General features: G+C 45.7%; 1 protein-coding gene across 1 annotated transcript in view; it reads right to left on the bottom strand.

The window, feature by feature from the left end:
- Positions 1-14,286, bottom strand: part of EEIG1 (estrogen-induced osteoclastogenesis regulator 1) — a 41,185-nt gene extending 26,899 nt beyond the window's left edge. Inside the window, exon 1 of the mRNA XM_051980073.1 lies at positions 13,181-14,286. Within this exon, the coding sequence (XP_051836033.1) occupies positions 13,181-13,326 (146 nt within the window). The 5' untranslated portion in view covers positions 13,327-14,286. The remainder of the gene's footprint in view (positions 1-13,180) is intronic.
- Positions 14,287-19,897: the final 5,611 nt, after the last annotated feature.

Below are 19,897 nucleotides of genomic sequence, written 5' to 3' on the forward strand. Positions count from 1 at the left end.
ATTCAACCTTCCTTGACTTTCCCATAACCTGCAATACTTGTGGGACTCTTTGGGAAACAGCCGGTAAGATTTCTAAGCACCCAAGGGGTGTTAGGCCTCCTTAGGATGAAATCCCCAAAAGCAATAGCTTTTTCTCTCTAGCTTTCTAAGACAAGCCCAAGGCCTAAGAGAAGAAAGATGGGGGAGGGTTCGGAGGAAAGGTAAAAAATCTGAGGAACAAGGCAAACAAGCAACAAGCAGTAGAGATCTATCCCATGCAGAGGGCCAGCTCCTCCAGCCTCAGAGGGGTTTGTACAAAGGGTTTTCCTCACAACCAACTTGATGCTAGTCAACTAGCATCTATTAAGCACCTACTATGTGCAGGGCACTGTGCAACCCTGCAAAGTTGGAAGAGCAAGGGGAGGTAAGTATTCCCATCCCCATTTTAAGTAATCCAGCAGCAGCAGAGCAGGCCCGAGTCTTCTTGCTCCGCGGCCCCGACCATCGCGTTCTACTAGGCCTCACAAGCACTCGAAGTTACATTCAGGACTGAGCAAGGACAGGAGGGACTCGGGGTAGACAGCAGGAAGATTCTGTGGGCAGGCCTGTCAGTCAGATCCTGAGATGGGATCTTTAACAACTGTTAAAAACAACAACTGTCAAGTATCCTCTTGCCCGAAAGCAAGTAGGTGAACTCATAACCTAGTTAAGGGTTTATGATGTTTTAAGGACTTTATCAAAAGGATTTGAGGTTAATAGCCTGTGTGTTTAAGCATTTTTTTAAATGACACAAGACAAGGGTTGATAGAGGAGTATCTATATAAACAGATTTTTCTCCAGCACCTCCGAAAAGAACTTTCTCTTCAACAAGGGTCTGGAGCCAGAAGACCCAGATTCAAATCCTACCAGGTACACTTGTGTGACCATGTCTATAAAAGGTAGGGCAGAACTAGATGGCCTCTGAAGACCCTTGTGGCTGTCAATTTCAAATCCTTTCTTGCCATGGCTTCGGTTTGACCTGTAGCTCCCATTCAAACATCAACTTGGGGTTGGATGATAAGAGAAAGAACCCTAAGGCCATCCAATCCACTGTTTGCATTTTAGAGATGAGCACCCTAAGGCCCAGAGAGTGACAAGCAGAATCAGCATCTGAACCTAGGTCCTGAGCCAGCCACATTATGTGCTCACTTCAGAGTAATGGGGAAATCACCTAAAGGGTTCCAGGACATCCCACCCTGACTCATTTGTAAAAGAAACTGCATTAGGGGTCTAAGATCCCCGGGTCCAATAAACACTAATTTCTCAGGGAACTTTTAAAAGCTCCTTGACCAGCAAAGTACCTGCATTTCCTGTTGTTCACAAAGAGGCTGGAAGAGGAAGTAGCAGCTAAAGTCAGATTTGTTTTTCATGCAATGAAGCACAGACATCACGGAACATCCTCTAGTGCAACTGGAGGTGATAAGGCCCTGAAGACCAGAGATGTGCAGATCTCAGATGCCCAAAGAAGACAAACCCCAATTCTTCTAATAGAGTATTTCATTCTTCTAACAGAACCAATCCTCTACCTCCATCCCACCTCCCACTTACAAGAGAAACCCAGCTCAAAGTCATTCTCTCACCCAAAGGGGCTTGGAAAGTGTTTGATCAAATTCTTGCCTTAGAAGAACAGAGTACATAATCTTATGCAGCAGGCAGCTAGACAGCACAGTGGATGGAGTGGCAGGCCACACTTAGCTGCGGGACACTGGGAAAGTCACCTACCTCTGTTTGCCTCAGTTTCCTCATCTGTAAAATGAGCTGGAGAAAAAAATAGCAAACCACTCCAGTATCTTTGCCAAAAACCCCAACAAAACCCTAAATGAGGTCTGACACAACTTAAATGACTGAATGATAGTAAGTGCTTTCCTATATATAAAAGTATTTCCAGTAGTACTTTATTGTAGTAGTGAAAAATTGGTGGAAGTAATGTCTGAACAGACTGTGAATGTATGTGTGTGTGTGTGTGTGTGAGAATATTGTTATGAAATAAACAGGATTTGGAGAAAATTTTACACAAGACCCACAATCATGGAAAGGAAAACAGTGAGGTGAGCAACACTCCAGAATTCAGAACCAATCAATCAAAAAGCATTCGTTCAGGGCCCATTATGTGCCAGAGTCTGGAGTTATAAAGACAAAACACTCCCTAGTCTCAAGGAGCCACAGAGAACAACTGGGAGCAAACCTCAGGCCTCTCAGCAGAAAGGGACAGACAAGTGCATTTTCAGACATGGTCAATGGGGGAATCTGTTTTACTTGATAGTACATATTGTTAGAGGAAAGGCTTCAAGGTAACTTGGGGGGAAGAGAGAGGGAGCGATAATATTTTTTAAAAACATCACCAACAAAACTTTTCTAAAAGATGCTCCCAAGTGGCCTCCCAACCCCCTCCTTATTTATGTGACCTTGGCCACGCTGGACCTCCTAAGCCCTTCCCAATCTGCATTATCTGGCTCCCTGAGTTGTAGGGTGAGGCTCCAGAGAGAAAATCCTTGAACTGCTTGTAATCACACAGCATTTCACTGTTGAAAGTCAAAACCTATCAGTGTTGTTAATCAAAACCTATGCATAACTTTTTCAACCTGGACTTTCACATACACCAGAATAAACCTTCACGGGGACCCACTCAACGTCCTAAGCACCTTCCTGTGACATTCCTCTTAACACTACATAGGAATTATGTAAGACACAGGCTGTCCTGCCATTAGCTCTCCTTCTCTCTGATGATCTCTCTTCACACTGAGATCTCCCTATGCAAGCCTGCATTAGTCATGAGTGGCAGGCCATTTATGCCTACCATAAACCTTTTCCCTGCCCTGATCCATGATTCTCTTCTGTCAGATAAGTGTTCTAGAATTCACAGCCATGGAGCACACCAGGATAAATGGGGACATTAGAAACTATGGAGAAGGTAAGTTTGCTGAAAGTGATGAGGAATTTCCCAAACCGATCCAACTCACCCCCTTCCTCCTCTTCAGGTAATGAATGGCTCTGCTTACTAGTCAACCCACAGTATCTGCACACACAGAGACTAAATATAACAGAGAGAAGAGACCAATGGGCCGTCTGTCCATCCTAGTGCCTATCAATCAGTGCCTTGACAATAAAACTGCTACAGAAACATAAGACACCCAGATCTAGCTCCATTCTCGCTCAACTGCCCAGACCCATTTCCTCTCCCTTGTGACAAAGTCCTCACACAGATGCTCAGGGCAATCCCTTGGTATCAAAGCAGGCAGTTCCTAATAGACAAACAAATGAAAATTGCTCACAGGTTTACGGACTAACAAGCCTCCTTCAAAGTCCATCTTGGGATTATTGATTATCCAGTGCTCACTAGAAGCAATCTGATTCAGGAAGGTTGGGACAGGGAAAAGAGAAAAGGCAATAGGTCGTAGGTCAAGCCCAGGAAGAACAATCCACATCTCATCTCCTACCGGCTCCATGCAGCAGAGGCTGTCACTGCTCCCGGCTGCAGAATACAAACTTGTCTGTGTCAGGGGTTCAGAGACAAGGATGGGATGGGAGTGGGAGCCCAGCTGCCTGGGACAAGGGGAAGAGCTGTTCCTGACACTGACTGATAATGGTGGGAGGCGGGTAATACCCTGCAACAGATGTGGGAAGGAGAGCTGGGGACCAAGAAGAACAGCAAAAGGTAAGGAAGAAGACCAGATCCCAACACCCGCTTTGTTACCAAGAAATCACAAGCAACGGCTGTTCCATCCTGTCTCTGGGGACCAATATCTCCCTTTTTCTGGAGTGAGTTAAGACTAACTTCAGGAAATGGAGTCCTTAAGACCACCAATACTCTTTTTTTTTTTGAGTGTATGTGTATGTGATCAAATACTTCCCAATTACATTTTATAAAACTTTAACATCCATTTTTTAAAATTCCAAAATCTCTCCCTCCCAATTACCCCCTCCTACCCTTTGAGAAGGTAAGCAACTGATGTCAGTTCTACATGGCCCACTAATACTAGAGTTTTTTTGGGGGAAAGGGACATCATCATTCCATCAATAAGCAATTAAGTGCCTACTATGTAAATAAGAATACAAAGACAGAAATGAAACAACCCCCTCTCTCAAGCAACTTATATTCCATCCAGAAAGATAGTATTTATGCATGTAGGTACATATAAAAGGAGATTCCAGAAAGAATACTAGTTGCTGGCTGTAGGCAGCCCTTGAGTTGTGCTGTGATATAAATTAGGATTCCAACATGCAGAGGTGAGGAGAGACTGTATCCCAGGCATGGGGGAGCCAATCTAAGGAAAGATATGAGAAGGAATTGTGTGTGTGTGTGTGTGTGTGTGTGTGTGTGTGTGTAAAGAACAGCAAAGCCATTTGGGGCTGGAACACAGAATGCAAGATGGGAAGAAATATTACAAGCCTGAAAAAGTAGGCCTGAGTCAGACTCTGAAGGCCTTTCATTTTCACTGGACCCTAGCAGTCCCAGAGAGAGGAGTTTATTAAGCAGGGGGTTAACAGAGGCAGTGCTATGCTTTAGGCAGCTGGGTGGAAGACGGATTGGAGACAGGAGAGGTGGGAGACAAGGAGACCACTGAGCAGACTACTGCAAGAGCCCAGAAGTCTCATTCTATAATTTTCTTTAACATTTGTACACATAGAGATGATTAACCCTAAATTCTTATAACATGAGGGGATAATTGAGGCTGATAACCATGTAAGTGGAGAGAAGGTGGATTTAGGAGATGTTGTTTGGCATGTCAGCTAATTGACTGCTGAGGAAAAGTCAGAATACTACTGATATGAGCCTGGAACTCAGGAGAAAGTGGGGCAACTAAATGGAGATGATAGGCAGCAGTGTGCATTCTCCAGGTGCCAAGTCATTTGCATAGAGATAATTGAACGCATGGGAGCTGATGAGGTCATCAAGAAGAGGAAACCCAGATCAGAGTGCGCCTTAGGGTCCCACCCACGGTCAGGGAGCAGCATAAGGGACACCAAAGGCTATGGAGAAGTGGTCAGGCGGGTAGGAGAGTTAAGGGGAGCAGGGTCATAAAAATTCAGAAAGAGTATCCAAAAGAAGGAGGTGAGCAAGTGCCAAATGCTGAGGAAAAGGTCAAGATGGATGAGGACTGAAAAAACCATCAGGCTTGACATTATTCCAGGGCAGCTAGGTGGTGCAGTGAATAGAGCACCTGCCCTGAAGTTAGAAGGGCCTGAGTTCAAATCTGGCCTCAGACAAGCCTTGACACTTACTGTGTTATCCTGTCACTTAACCCTGCTTGCCTCAGTTTCCTCATCTGTAAAATGAGCTGGAGAAGGAAATGGCAAACTATTCTAATATCTCTGCCAAGAAAACGCAGATGGGGTCAGGGAAAGTTGGACCAATAAATCCAACACCCCCATCTTCAAGATGAAGAGACTGGGACTCGGAAGTTTAAAATCCTTATTCCAAGTCACACAGGTGGCAGAAATGGGATCTGACCCTGAGCAGCAGCTATTCCTGACTCCAAATCCAGCACTTTACCACTCGGCCATTTTGAGAAGTATGAAGAGGAGAAATAAAAATAAGGAGACACAGTTTTTTCTAGGGGATTGGCTATGAAATGAAGAGACAGAAGAGAACAGGAGCTTAAAGTGACGGTATGGTCAAGGGGGAGGAAAGTTTTTGTTTTTTGCTTTTTTAAAGCTGGGGAGAACTGGATATTTTATACCCAGCAAGACACAAAGGAGGGAGTATTTAAAACAAATTTCAATGAGCCACTGACCTGTTTTTTACAAGATGCCACATATAAAACAAAAACATAGGTGCGGAAACCCAACCCAGGACTGCAAATGCAGGACAGTGGGACGATGGTGGTGGACCAGGAGACATCAGGCAAGCCTGAAATATCAGGGTGGACCCCTCTAATGCAGTTCTCACATTTGGAGTGATTCAATCTTTCTATAGCAGTTAAAAAAAAAAAAAAAAAGGTTTCCATATTGGCCAACTGGAGCCCCAACCCCCTTTCCACCTCCCTTTGGAATCTCAGCTAAGAATCTCTTTTTTTCTCTCCTTTCTGTCTCCATATCATTATTTTACCTCTCTAGGGGGCTTGGGAAAACCCATTTGCTGAGGTAACCACCAAAGGAAGCAAAATTATAAAGCACATTCTAACAGACAGCATGAAAATGCCTCTTCTCTCTGCCCTGTCCCCCGCCCTGGCACCCCCTAGTCTATAGTGGAGAACTCCAGTTCTCACCCTCTTGGAGCTGAGCACCACGATCACAACACAAAGGACCCTCTGTCTGGCTCACTCAACATGGGGCAGGCCTTTTTTTCTAGCCTTTCACAGGCTAGAGTGTAAGAGAGTTCTCTGTGCTACCCGCTCCCCGGAGGTCCCAGGCTGAAGGGTGGATGGGTCCCTCTTACTCTGACCCAGATGGGGTTCAGGCCCCAGAAATTAAACCTATCCCCAGTGAGAGATCCTTTCTCCTCTTTGCTCCAGTACTCAGACTGTCCAGGGGAGAAAATGCCCTTTCCTTCTCCCAGAACTCTTTTTTTTTTTTTTAATCACAAGACAGAGAGTCAGCAACTTAGTCAGTTCCAGTCTGAAAGAGCTAGACGAAGCCAACAGGAGAGTCAGACTGTCTCAGAGGGTCTTAGCTGCTGCCAGCCGTGACCAACTTTTGCCCACAGTCAGTGACTCAGACCCACAGCAACACTCCAAACCCACCTAGGGCCGCCTTCTATTGTACTGCATTGTGCAGCAACTCCTTTGCTGCCTCCCCCTTTGCCGGCAGTCATTTATTAAACAATGTGCCAGGGACTGTGCTTAGTGCTTGGGGATAAAAAGCAAAAATCAGTCCTTGTCCTTAGGGAGCTTCTATTCTAATGGGGGAAATGATGGATAACTCAGTGCACAGGCCACATTCAGAACAGACCCAAGATAGCAGCAGGCACAAACCAGAACAAACCCTTCCCTCTAGAAAGGGCATCTACCCCTTCACACTGAGCCCCCCGGAGGGTCTAGTCTGACTGTCCCATGGTTCCCCCACTGTATGGGGACATTATTCTATCTTCATGTCAATGATCAGGCATCTGGAGAAGATCTAAATTAGACTAAGGACACAAAGTTTTGCTGCCATTCTTCATAAGAAAGCAGCTCAGAGAAGGAGATAGGGAGTCAAAATTAGCACCTTAAAAGGACTAATCTGTTGCACACAGACCTCAATGTCCTTCATCCACTTGTCTACTCACTATATAGTCACAGGAATTTGTTAGCAAAGGACTGAGCTGGACGTATCATGGGAAGCTGTCAAACCAGTCCTAGTTATGGCCAGAAGGAAGAAAGCCTCACATGAAGTGGCTCTGTTTAACTCTGTATTATTTCCCTTAAGGAGAACAAATTTAAATTATGTATCTCCTAGAGTTCACAAGGATGGATCATAGTGGAATCATTCTCTAGACTTTCTTCTCTCTAAAATTCATCATCTAACCAGTTACCAAGCCTTGTCAAATCCATCTAGAAGACTGGGTCTGAAGTCAGGAAGAGCTGAGTGTAAATCTAGCCTCAGGACTTAGCTGGATGACCTTAGGCAAGTCAATTCATCTCTTATCTATCTCAGTTTCCTCAATGTAAAATAGGGATAATAGCACCTAATTCACAGGAGTGTCAAGAAGATCAAATGAGAGTCTCCTATTGATCTCAAATTCCATGCTCTCCTGTCTCTAATCCATCCTCCACAGAGCTATATAAATGATCACATTATATAATACAAAGCTCTGACAATGTTACTTCTGCTCAAAAATCCTCAATACCTCCCCTATAGCTTCTGGGATAAAAAAGTCCTTCCCCTGGCATTTAAAACCTTCCACAATCTGGCTGCCATCTACCTGTCTCTCTCTCTCTACCAATCACTCTCCTTCATACACTCTCTATTCTAGTCTAGATGACCAGCTGTTTCCCATTCATGACATCCCACCTCTCACTTTCATACCTTTGAATGAGTGGTCCAAAGTCTCCTTTATCTGGAATGTACTCTATTCCCTTTTGCTGAATTCGTAGCTTTCTTCAAAGGAAAAAGCCTGTGTCCTTCTACTCAGATCTTTCCAGATCATACCAGTTTTTAGAACTATGTATTTATTTAGTAGGTAAAACTTTACAAAATTTAGTTGACTGATAGAGAGCCACTGCCTTTAGCACAATAGACCAGCTAGAGAACACACACAGTTCCTTCTCCCTATGATTCCACTGGCAGGAGGTGGAGATGCCCTAAAGACCAAGAGCTCAAGAATCTAAAACCAAACAGCAATCTCCCAGAAAACCAGAGAGGAATAACCCAAAGGGATGAGGACTTGCCTGAAGCTACTACACCTCAATTAGGAATTATACTAAGAAAACCAACATGAAATGCTCTGCCAACCTAAATCATTAGGTAGGGAAAAGATTAGGGACTGGGCCTGTGATTTCACTGACTTGGGAAGCTCTTATTACGAGGACTCTCCCCTGCCAATGCAGCTTAGTCCCTTTTCTACAGTTTTTAATCTTAGAAGATGTGCCTACAACCTTGACAAGTTAAAATGACTAGCAGAGAGGCACCCAGCCAGTAAATGTCATGAGTAGGTCTCCTCACAAAGCCCCACCAGCTGAGGTCAACTCTCTACTATGCTACACTGTCACATATTATCTGCTCACATTGTCCAATCCCTGGCAAGACGAAATATCCTAATTACTACAAAAAGGAGTCCATCCTGTTTTCCAGAGTGCTGTGGGGTGAGAGGCATTTGGTGCCTCTGGGTTGGGTTATTTTGGGCCAGGTCAATGGTCTGAGCCAGGGATGCTGCTGGCTCCTAGGAGGGTGGGGTGTGCATATGTCAGGCAAACATCAAGTTCAGTGAACTGAGCAGACACTGAACCAGATCAAAATGATGGGCACTCACTATTGTTGAATTGGGATGGCCAGGGAGCACGGTGGATCGAGAACTGGGCCTGGATTCAGGAAGACCGGAGTTCAAATCCAGACTCACACTTACTAGTTGTCTTAAGTCACTGAACCCTATTCCCTCAGTTTACTCATTTGTAAAAGGAATTGAGAAGAAAATGGCAAACCACTCCAGTATCTCTGCCAAGAAAACTCCAGAAAGGGTCATGAAGAGTCAGACAAGACTGAAGACAACAACACAAAAAATTATCATCAGGTTCCAGAAATGAGCCAGAAAGAACCCAGGCTATCTGTTCCCAGAGATGCAAAAAATGATCATTAGACTGCTCAGTAGTCAAAGCTGGAGGAAAAAAAAAAAATCAAGAATGGCCTGTCCCTCTAAACTAGCAGCATATTTCAGAACTAGCTCTCCACACCTTATCACTCACCTGGCAGCCAGGGTTCGTCTCTCACCTGGGCAAGACACCTCAGCTACATGAAATGCTGAGAGCCAGCAGGGCCTGCTTTCCAGCCTGGCTGAGAGAGCAGGAACCCAGTCCAGGACATGTGGGATAGATGGTCTATGCATTAAAGAGCTTTTAAAGTCTTGGATGGCTTTCCTCTGAGGCCCAGGAACTTGGCTTTTGCTAAGTCAGCTGGGAAGCTGCTGACTGACCCACTCTTTTCAAAGTGCTCCAAAGCCCTAGAAACTTGATGGTTAGGCGGCCAGCAGCCAATCATTTCTTCAAAGCCCTCCAGCTCCTTGAGGACAGGGACACTCTTTAGTGTTTGCCTTGCTCCATCTAGAATTTAGCCCAGTGCCTTAGCTAAATGAATGACTGCTGGCTGAGGGCAACCTTCCCAACTTAATTTAGAGCCCCAGACCCTTGGGAGGGGCAGGGGAAGACGACATCATAAGTTCAGCAATTTGGAGTTGAGAGGGGCCTTAGAGGCTGTCTAATCTACCTCCTGGCTTCACAGATGAGGAAGCAGAGACCAGATCACACAAGCGACAAAGTCAGGATTCAAAGTCAGATCTGAGTCCAACTCTAGAGTTCTATTTGGTCCCACAGGTGCCTCTCATTCTAAGGGAAGGTCTCTTATAACCTCCCAAACTTCCTCCCTCCCTCTCCTAGTCTTGGTTATTTATTCTAAACTCTGGACCAGTTCTGACCAAACCCAAACATGGGATTCCATGCACACCTCAAAGCCCCTGTAGTGTAGAGGAGGAAGGCGTCTTGTTTTCATGTCCCCCTGACATCTCGACCTCTCCTCCCAAGCCCAACAGGCTTACATTACGACAAACAAGTCAGCCTCCATCCCATGAGAACACCACCACCTGTTCTACCTGTTCAAATTGGATCAGGCAAGAAAGCTGTATAGCCAGGGACTTGCTGTGGGGCTGAGGGGACTAAAAGCGAGTGAAGGAGCCAGGCCTTGCAGAGGTGTGGCTCTGAATCTGCCTCCTAAGAACAAATGGGGCCGGTTGCAACATCACCTATCACACTGAATGACATGGAGTGTTCAGGAGTATTAGTAGGCTGCCTAAGGAAGAGAGATGGCGTAATCATTCCCTTTTAAAATAACTCACTTATCACTTGCTGCCCCTCACTCCCAACTGTTCCAAGAGCAGGCTTTTTCAGATTATCCCTCACCCTACGGAACAATCAAGGGGAGGGGCCAACACAAACCTGCTCTCCCATGGATAAGGCCCAGGACTTTGGCACTAGCAAGGCCCTAGACTGCTCTGGGCCCAGGCAAGCCTGCTTCAGCCAAGCAAGGAAACTCTGAAGCAGCTCCCCAGGCTTTCTACAACCTTCTGTTCCCCTCAAGGTGACCCCAAAAAAAAAAATGAAAAGAAAAGATGCATCAGAGATCGGACAAAAATTCTGATACAGAGCTATTAAAATTCGGCCAATTTCTGGGAAGGCCCAGAGCCTTGCCAGGAGAAGAAAGGTTAGGGAAAGGTGAAATCCAGCTAACTCTAGCCAAGACCAGTAACTTTCCAGATGCAGATTGGAGGTTTACACCCGTCTAGAAAAGCCAGACAGGTAAGAGGGCTGAAGCAATCTTTAGCAGCCAGTCAGCTACTCCCTGCTCCAGAGGCTGCTTTATGACTGGCCTGGACGACTGAAAAACTACTGCCCTGGGCCTGGTTAAAATTACAGCAAGTCTTCTACTAGGGCCCAGCTGCCATCAGCACCCCATAGCCTCCGGAGCCATTGCTGGGCCAGCCAGACCCCAGGACTGGCAAGCAAAGCAAGTGATTGTTGTCTGCTTTGCAACCTGCCTGGAAGGGGGAGGAGAGGGGATGGGAAGACACAACTTAGCTAGCCAGGCCTAGGTGGTCCTCGCATAGCTTCTAAGACCCTAAACTCCCCTTGTAGCCTCCCCACCCTGGCAGCACAGGCAAATAGCAATTATTCCTCAGATTAGCTGCTTCTACCACTCTGAAGAGATCAAATCTTCAGGGAAGGAGAGTGAAAGGAAAAGTTGTTATGATGTGACTCTTCCCAGAGCAATTTCTGTTTGAGCAACAGCTAGCTCTGTTAGAAGGAGGGGGGGAAAGGAGAAGGGGGGAAGAGAGAGAAAGAGAGAAAGAGAGAAAGAGAGAGAGAGAGAGAGAGAGAGAAAGAGAAGAGAAGAGAAGAGAAGAGAAGAGAAGAGAAGAGAAGAGAAGAGAAGAGAAGAGAAGAGAAGAGAAGAGAAGAGAAGAGAAGAGAAGAGAAGAGAAGAGAAGAGAAGAGAAGAGAAGAGAAGAGAAGAGAAGAGAGGAGAGAAAAACAGAGAGAGAAACAGACTCATACATTCCTCTCTGGATTTGCAAATCTATTCCACCTAGTAAATCTGGATACTCAGAAACAAGGCCCCTTACCACTCTCCTCTAACAGTAAAGGGCGGCTCTAAGATTTGCCAGAAAGCAGAGGGGGCCCCCAGGGCTCTAAGGGGGATAAATTGTCCTCTGGGAAAACTGAGCAACAGGTTTCAAGGCCACCCAGTCCATCCAGTTCTTCCCACAATGCTTTAAGTAGGCAAGCAAAGATCAGGAATTCAGGGGATTATCTGAGGCAGGTTCCACACAGTTACAGAGAACAGCAGGAAGAAGGTGTCAAAAACACTTAGGGGGCAGGGCCATCCTGTTGGGGCCCAGCACCAATTAACAACGCACAGCAAGGTGTAGCATTGAGACTGCCCATATATTTTCAAAAGGCCTCACCACCATTTACACGGTGTTCCCAGCTGGTGGTTAGTCAGCTGGATCAGTACAGGTGGGGAGTATAATTCAACAAGCTAATCCATGACTCCTAGAATCCTGGCAACAAGCAGTCCTTTTTTTACAAGGCCATTTGCAATGCAAAGTAACTCCTTTGCAGCCCCTAAGAGCACAGTAATGCCAGCGAGGAGGGGCACAGAAGCATTCTGGGCACCTTACACTCTCTGGGGCAGGGGAGCACCGAGTAAAATTATTTCAGTCAGCAAATCAATTAACATTTAGTAAGCCCCTACTATGTTCTAAATTCAAACCAGCTTCAGGCAACTTGTACCTGTTTCTGAAAATAGCAGTCCAGTCTGGAAATTCAGAAGGGGGAAAATGAGATGAATGAGGGCAAGATGGAGGAGCTGGGGCCTTCCATCCTCTTTCAAACCAGCTGATCCATTTATGTCTACTCAATATTTATTCAGTGTCTACTAGAAAAGTGCTTTTAGATGTCTCAAGGGAAGAAAAAAAGTAGAAATAAATATGGCACACCCCATGTAACTGGCACCACTACTGCCAATCGATGAATGCTAAACACTTTACTCCTATTAGAGGCTGCTTCAAAAGGCCCTGGAATTGACAAAAATCATCAAGAAGTGGTGGAGTGACCTCTGAGTTCGAGATTGGGTTGTGACATTTACCCCTGAGTGAGAGCCTCAAGTTTCCTCATCTGCAATGAGATAGAATACTCGCAATCACCTATCTTCAGAAGGTTGCTGTGAGCAAAGACTCTTAAAACACTGAGGAAATGTGGCCCCCATGCTCCCAACTTTCCCATTAAGCACATCAAGGCATTTAAAAATCTGCCCCTGGCTGCAATTGGGAGTAATACAAAATAATTTTTTGAAGTCCCTGACCCACTTATCCGAAGCTCACACACCCCTGCGTTGGGGCTTTCCAGCTGTGCCCTCTCCATCTGCCTAAAAGAGAGAACCTCTAAGGTCCCTCGACGAGCGTGGAGCAGGCAGCCAGACTGAAGCTGTAGCCCGGGACAGCTGGGGCCAGGTTAAAGAATAGGTACACAATTCCTACCTGGACGACAAGCTGGCGAAATCCCCGCCATCCAAAAGCCGGATTTTGCAGAACAGCACGCCATTCACGAATGGGACCGCCGTCAGCTCCTCCAGAGTAAAAGTAGTTTGAAATTTAAATTTCTTCTTCTTCATCAAGAAAGCCATGGGCAAGTTCCCTGAGACTGAAGCCCTGTACCGTGGATCTAAAACAAAACAAAACAACTACCTAACAGTCTCCTTCCCCACCCTCTTTTCTTAAAAAGGAGAGAGGCAAACAAATAGGCCCCAAAGTCGTCAGTCAAACTCAGAACACTGTCAGAGAAATGGGTGCCAGGCGGAGTGGGGGGTAGGGAAGTCTCAGTCTGAATAAGCACAAAGTCTCAAGTTCAAACGCCTGGGTCTCTTCACTCTGGTGAAGCTGGCCCAGGATGGAAGCTCACTGCCTCCAAAGGCTTCGCAGGAGGAGGAGGAGGAGCAGCAGCAGAGAGGGAACAATCCGTGCATCTCCAAGGGGAGAAGAAAGAAACAAAACTCCAGAAGGCTTCCCTGGTCAGAGACTTCGCGGTGGTCCCCTGAGGGGCGCGCTTCGCTGCATCGAATCTAACCAAGCGTCCCCCAGTCCATGCCCTGTCAGTTCCACTGAGGGTCGTCCCCCGAGCTCAGCTCATCTGTCAGAAGAGGCTCCAGGAGGGTTTCTGCAGTCCCAGCGAGGGAGAAATCGGGAGACTTTGGGTCCAGTCCGCTGGGAGCTCGCCCCCGCCCCCGCCCCCAAACCTGTTAGGATGGAGGGAGCGAGGCCCGGCTCGCTACGGCGCGCGGCGACGGCACCTTCAGCACTCGCTCTTCCTCCTGGAATTTCAAAACCGCCCGGGGAGCGAGCCCCGACTGCAGGGAGCGGGGGGTGGGGTGTTCCTCGCAGCTCTCTGGGGTGGGGTGGGAGAGATGGAGGCACCGAGGTTCCAATCCGCCGCCTGGGGGGGCGGAGGCTTCGTCTCCTCGCGCAGCTGGGTCCAGCCTCAGCACAGTCCCCTTCTCAGAGCCCGGACCACTCTGGACCCGAGCGACACGGAGGAACTCAAGGGCTTCCCCGCACCCTACAGCCCGCGCCAAGCAGCCCACCCCTCGTGCCCCCGGGGCCTTGGCCGGGACGAGCTGCGGGCTCGCTCCAAAGCAACTCTCGGCCCCAGCCCAGCCGCTGAGCGCCGCGCAGCAGCGCCCCCACGCAGCCGAGTCCCCACGCAGCCGAGCCCCGCCGTCCGCAGCCGCTCCGCTCCCTACGCAGTGCCGGCACCCGCGGGAGAAGCGAAGAGGCGGACGGCTCCCCTACCAGAAAGCCGGCCCCGCAGCCGCCCGCGTAGCAGAAGGAAAGTGGAGAAGGGAGGAGAGGGCGGGGAGGAGATCCGAATATAAGCCCCACGATTGGCTCGGTCAGAAAGGGAGGGAGTGAAGGAGAAGTGCTGCCGAGGATTGGTGAGATGGAGACGGAGAGGGCGGGCCCAGGTGAGGAATAGGTTGATTGGATTTGAGTGATTGTTTGGAGGAGGAGATTGAGCCCGCCTCCTTCCCTTAAGCTCAGTGGAAGAGAAAGGGAGTCGGGCTGGAGAGGGAGAGAGGAGTGATGTGGGAGGTCGAGTTGGAGGAGGTGGGCACGCGGGGTAGCGGGAGGAGGAGACGGGACAATAGGAGAGAAAGTGAAGTCGCGGCTGGAAATAAAAAGGCTTACACTTTAGGATGCACTCCGTGCATTCAGTGTTTAATAAATGCTTATTAGTAAGAGCTCGGGAAGCCAAAATCAATAACAAGGCACCCCCAAACCCCTCCACTGAGTGTCCTTAGACCATCCAGTCTGATGGGAATAACCACACCAGCCTCTGCCCCTCCCTTCCCCCAATTCTGGAAGAACTTTTTGTAATCAATCAGTACTTCTTGGGAAGGGTCTTCTATTGTGGTCTCGAATGATCCTTTTAAGTTTTTAGGAGTTTTGCCAGTAGGCTGAGTTCCCTAGCTTCTGGGAAGCTCTATTTCTTCTTCAGGCCTAGCAGTGACCTTTCCCCACTGTAGATGCGGTGTGAATGGATGCTAATTTAGTACAATTGTTTCGACAAGATATGGTCCCTGCTGGACAGACTGCTGAATTATTCCTCAGACATTGGGTCTTCCTATTCCTTATTTGGAACTGTTCTCTCATCTGTTGCCTCACGCAAATCACTGGTGGACATCTCTCTCCTACAATTATCTTCACATTCACAAAATAGTTCTTTCACCTTCCCTCCTCCATCTCACCTTTCAGGTTCAGCTCAATTCTGCCTGGCTGAAGGCAAAGAACCTGCAGCTCTGGATCCCAGGAGTGAGATTTGCACAGGGATAAGTAGCCAAAGACCATCCCTGGGCTAACTGACTCCACTAGCCTGTGAACACTAGGATTGTGCACGTAACCACAGGAGCAGAACAGAGCTGATCTGGTTGCCAGATATCCCTCTATGGCAGGGGGGTTGGGCTCTTGGGTGCTTTCCCTGCCTTCCCCGGTCCCCGTCCTTTTGGGGCTCCAAGCAGGGGCCAGCAGGTTTCATCCGGGTGTCTGATTTTGCCCGCCTGGAGGAATGAGGGAGTAGATTCTTGGACTCCGATTGTAACTGCTTTCTATCTGAATATGTAACAGGACTGGTACCGGGAAGGGTTGTGTGAATGACTGGAAGGCTTTTCATCAGTGCAGTCCAACACCAACTGGGATCATCCCCTAAAGATCCAAAGCAGTTTGGAAGCATCCCAGCCAGAAGGGCTCTGTAGCCCCTCTCTGCCTTCCCCTCCTCCCAAAGAACACCCCCCCCCCCACCAGTTCTGTTTGCTGTTGTCCTCCAGTCCTTGAAATTGGGCTGCTAGAGGTATTGCTAAGGAGTATGGACAGTATGGCGGGAGTCTTAGGCAAAGTGTAGACTAGAAACTGGTATCTTCTCTGAAGGGGTTTCAAATACACAAGGATAATAAATAATTTGAAGTTATAAGATCATAAGGTTGAGTTAGTCAATTCTGTCTCAGAAGTCAAATGAACGTAGTTTTCCAGAGGAGGAGGGAAATCAAGTAACTAGGATGTTGGGGGACTGGTGGTGTTGATAAATTCAGTTCAATTTGACAAATATTTATTAATCACATATTGAGTTTAGGAACTATGCCAGTTGGATACAAAAGCCAAAAAAGGAAATAGTCCTGACCCTCACAGATCTTCCATTCTACTGGCTGGATGCAGCATATACATAAATATATCCATAAATGTAAAGTAATTTGAAGCTGGAGTAAACATTAACATTTGGAAGAATCTAGGAAATCTCCCAAAGAAGGAAGGCTAAGGAGCTAAAAGAAGGTAAAAATTCCAAAATCTAGTGAAGAGTAAGCAGGAAGATAAGTGGGAAGCAAATGCTGACTTCTAGGAATGGTTGGTATTTTAGTTTGGATCACAAAGGAGAGCTCAGAAATTTGGTCCTCCCATTGACTCAGTAAATAAAATTCTAAGATTTTTAAGGTAAAAGGACTCTTATCTAATTCACAGAAGACTGAGAGGAAGGAAATTATTTGGTTAAGGTCACTGAGATTAAAATAGTGATCTCTGGACTCCAAATACTGTAGTCTAGTAATTGTCAAAGTATGGTCCAGGGACCCCCTGAGGAAATGGTTGTGGGTCCGGGAGCCTTTTCAGGGAGTCCATGAAGTCAAAACAATTTTCATAGTAATACCATTATATTTTAATTTCTAATATAATACATTTTTGTATTTAATTTAAACAAATACAAAATTTAAAAAAAGAATAAATTATGATGCACATAGCAGACCCTAAGAGAAGATTCAATATAAAATAATAAATTTTCATTTCAAGAAATAAATTCTACCACATTGTCTTCTAAGCTGCCCTGCTTCTTTTTGCTTCCTTGTTCATTTTCTTTTGTTCTCTGCTATGTACTTTTTACTTTATTTTTTCTCCTCCTTTCCCCTATCACTCTAAAAAAGACTACAATTAAGCATGGCTATGTTAAACTGTACTATGCTTATTTTCTCCTATCATTTATTTCTCTGAAGGTGTCTAGCATATTCCTTCACAAGTCCAAGTCTTTTCATATTTTCTCTAAATCAACCAATTCATCATTTCCTACAACATAGCAATATTCTAATCCAATCACATTATCTGAGAGATTGTCTATGACTCCCTCCCTCCCAGTTTTCTGCATTCCTTCTATTCTTGGTTCCATAGGTTTTATTTATAAAAGAAAATTTTAATTTAAAATAATTGATGTAAAATAAATTTTACATTTCAACAGTGCTCTCACTTTATGTCTTAAGGTCTGCTACTGCTGAATCTGTTTCTTTTTTCCCTGATTTCTTTGAAATCCCTGACCTTTTATTCTACCAAATGAGCTTTGTTATTAATATGACAAATATTAATAAACATAATTCACATAAACAAAAATCTCTTAGTGGGGAGAGTCCTCACTAATTTTTAAGAGTATAAAATGGGTCCTGAGACCAAAAAGTTTGAAAACTATGAAGTTTTTCCACTAACTACATCAAGCAATCTAGTCTCTCTTCCTGCCCACTCCTCCCCATCCCAACCCCCATTAGCGAAGACTGGGCTGGGCTTTCCATTGCTGAATCACTGATGGTTATTACTCAGATTATTTACAGAGCTGATGAAGCAGTCAAGTTCAAGATAGATATATCTACCCATAGGCTGAAACATCCATTGATTTGTGGCCTGAACATTGCTAATATTTGAACTGGCACACAAGGAGATAAAAGGTTTCATATAACTCTCAAAGAGCTATTCTTAATTGGACGGAGGGCTCCCATCTCTGTGTGTACCAGTTCCCATTAATCAGCCATTTGTGCCTCCTGGAGAGCAGGCCGGGCCAGTGCCAACATCATTAAGGCTACTTAACCTTTACTCAGCTCTCACTGAACCCGAGCAGAGAAAGCTCCCTGCCCCCCACCTCTGCCCGGCTGCATAGATGACTTCCCCATTTGGTGGAGGAAAGGTTGAGGCAGTGTGGTTGAGTTGGTTCCGAGGGGCTCTACCGAACTCTAGACCGAGGAATTTTAGAGTACACTTTCCAGTAAACGTCAAACAAAACTCAAGATCCAATTAAGCTCAAGTTTCCTGGGGAGCCAAGTTTATAGATACTCTATTTGTAATAGCTCAATGATTGCTAATCCCAGTGATTAATTCTGGCCTTGGAATGCCCTGAAGAGGGGACATTTTCAGCTTTAAGATGTCCTTTCTTTCCTCTGCCTGTGAAGACAGGTTGTGATAAGAGATTTAGGAAGGAAGGAAACAAGCATTATTAAGTACCTACTATGTGCTGGCACTGTGCTAAATACTTTATAAATATTATCTCATTTGATCTTAAAGGTAGATACTATTTTACAGTTGAGGAAACTGAGGAAAACAAAACTTAAGTGACTGTCCCATAGTCATGCACCTAACAAGTTGCCATGATCTGAACTCTTTCTAACTCTAGGCCCAGTGCTCTAACCATTGGACTACCTAGATTCAGAGAGAGGAAGGACCAAAAAGAATATCTATTCAACCCTCCCGTTTTATTTTATTTTATTTTATTTTTGCTGAGAAAATTGGAGGTAAGTGACTTGCCCTGGGTCCTCCCTTTTTATAGATGAAGCCCAGAGAGGTTGTTATTGCTCATGGTCACATAGGTAGTAAATGTCACAGGCTAGTTTTGAACCAAGCCTGGTGACTGTGGGCCAGCTGATTCAGACTCGGGAGCTCAGAATCCAAAGCCAAAATTCTTCCCACTCCATCACCCTTCCTCTCCAGACATTAGCACGTTTGGAATAGAACCAAGAAGAATATTCAGCTGAACTGAACAAACCCTCAGGAGTCTGTTTGTGATATTTCTCAACCATTTTTGAGTCCCTTCATTGACAGTAATGGCTTATGCTGAAATAGCATTATTAGGTTTTACTTTCATTTCAGTAAGCCTTTCTTACACTTTCCCTGTGAGGTAGGTAGTATAGGTATTACTATCAGCATTTTCCAAAAAAAAAGGGGAAACTATGGATCAAAGCAGGTCGTGGGATTTACAGCTGAAAAAGACCTTAAAAATAATCTTAATCAAGTCCTCTTCTTACATACAAGGATATCAAAGCCAAGGAAATTGCATTACTTGCCCAGGGAAGAAGTAACAGACCAACAAATCCAATTCCTTTAACTCCAAATCAAATAAGTTGCCCAAAGTTAAATAGTTAGGAAGTTTTGGAATGAGGCCTGGTTTTCTGACTTCCAAGTCTAGCACTTAACTACTATGCAAACTTTCTAAAGCATTCTTTTTACTTTCCTGCTCCCTCATTCTAAAGTCTTCAATGGCTCACTATTGCCCATAAGAGAAGGTCTCAGTCCCTTAATCTGATAATCATTATTCTTCATAGGACCCCCTAACCCACTCACATGGTCTTGCCTGAGAAGTCCAAGGCTCTATAGAGAAAGTTAGACTAGAGTTTGGTCTGGAAAGATGGTAAGATTCAGAGAGTAGGAAGAAGGAAATTTTCAGCACTAAGGCAATAGTAGTATGGGAGGAAAATACAAGGAATAGTGAGATGATTGGTCAAGCTTTGAAGAGAATATTACCACTGGGTTTGCAGTCAGGAGGACAGGAACTGAAATCTGGTCTCAAATAGTTATTATCTGTAAGACACTGAGTAGGTCCCTTAACCCTGCTTGCTTTGGTTTCCTCAT

Source organism: Antechinus flavipes, chromosome 2 (assembly GCF_016432865.1).
Source record: "Antechinus flavipes isolate AdamAnt ecotype Samford, QLD, Australia chromosome 2, AdamAnt_v2, whole genome shotgun sequence".
Taxonomy (NCBI): domain Eukaryota; kingdom Metazoa; phylum Chordata; class Mammalia; order Dasyuromorphia; family Dasyuridae; genus Antechinus; species Antechinus flavipes.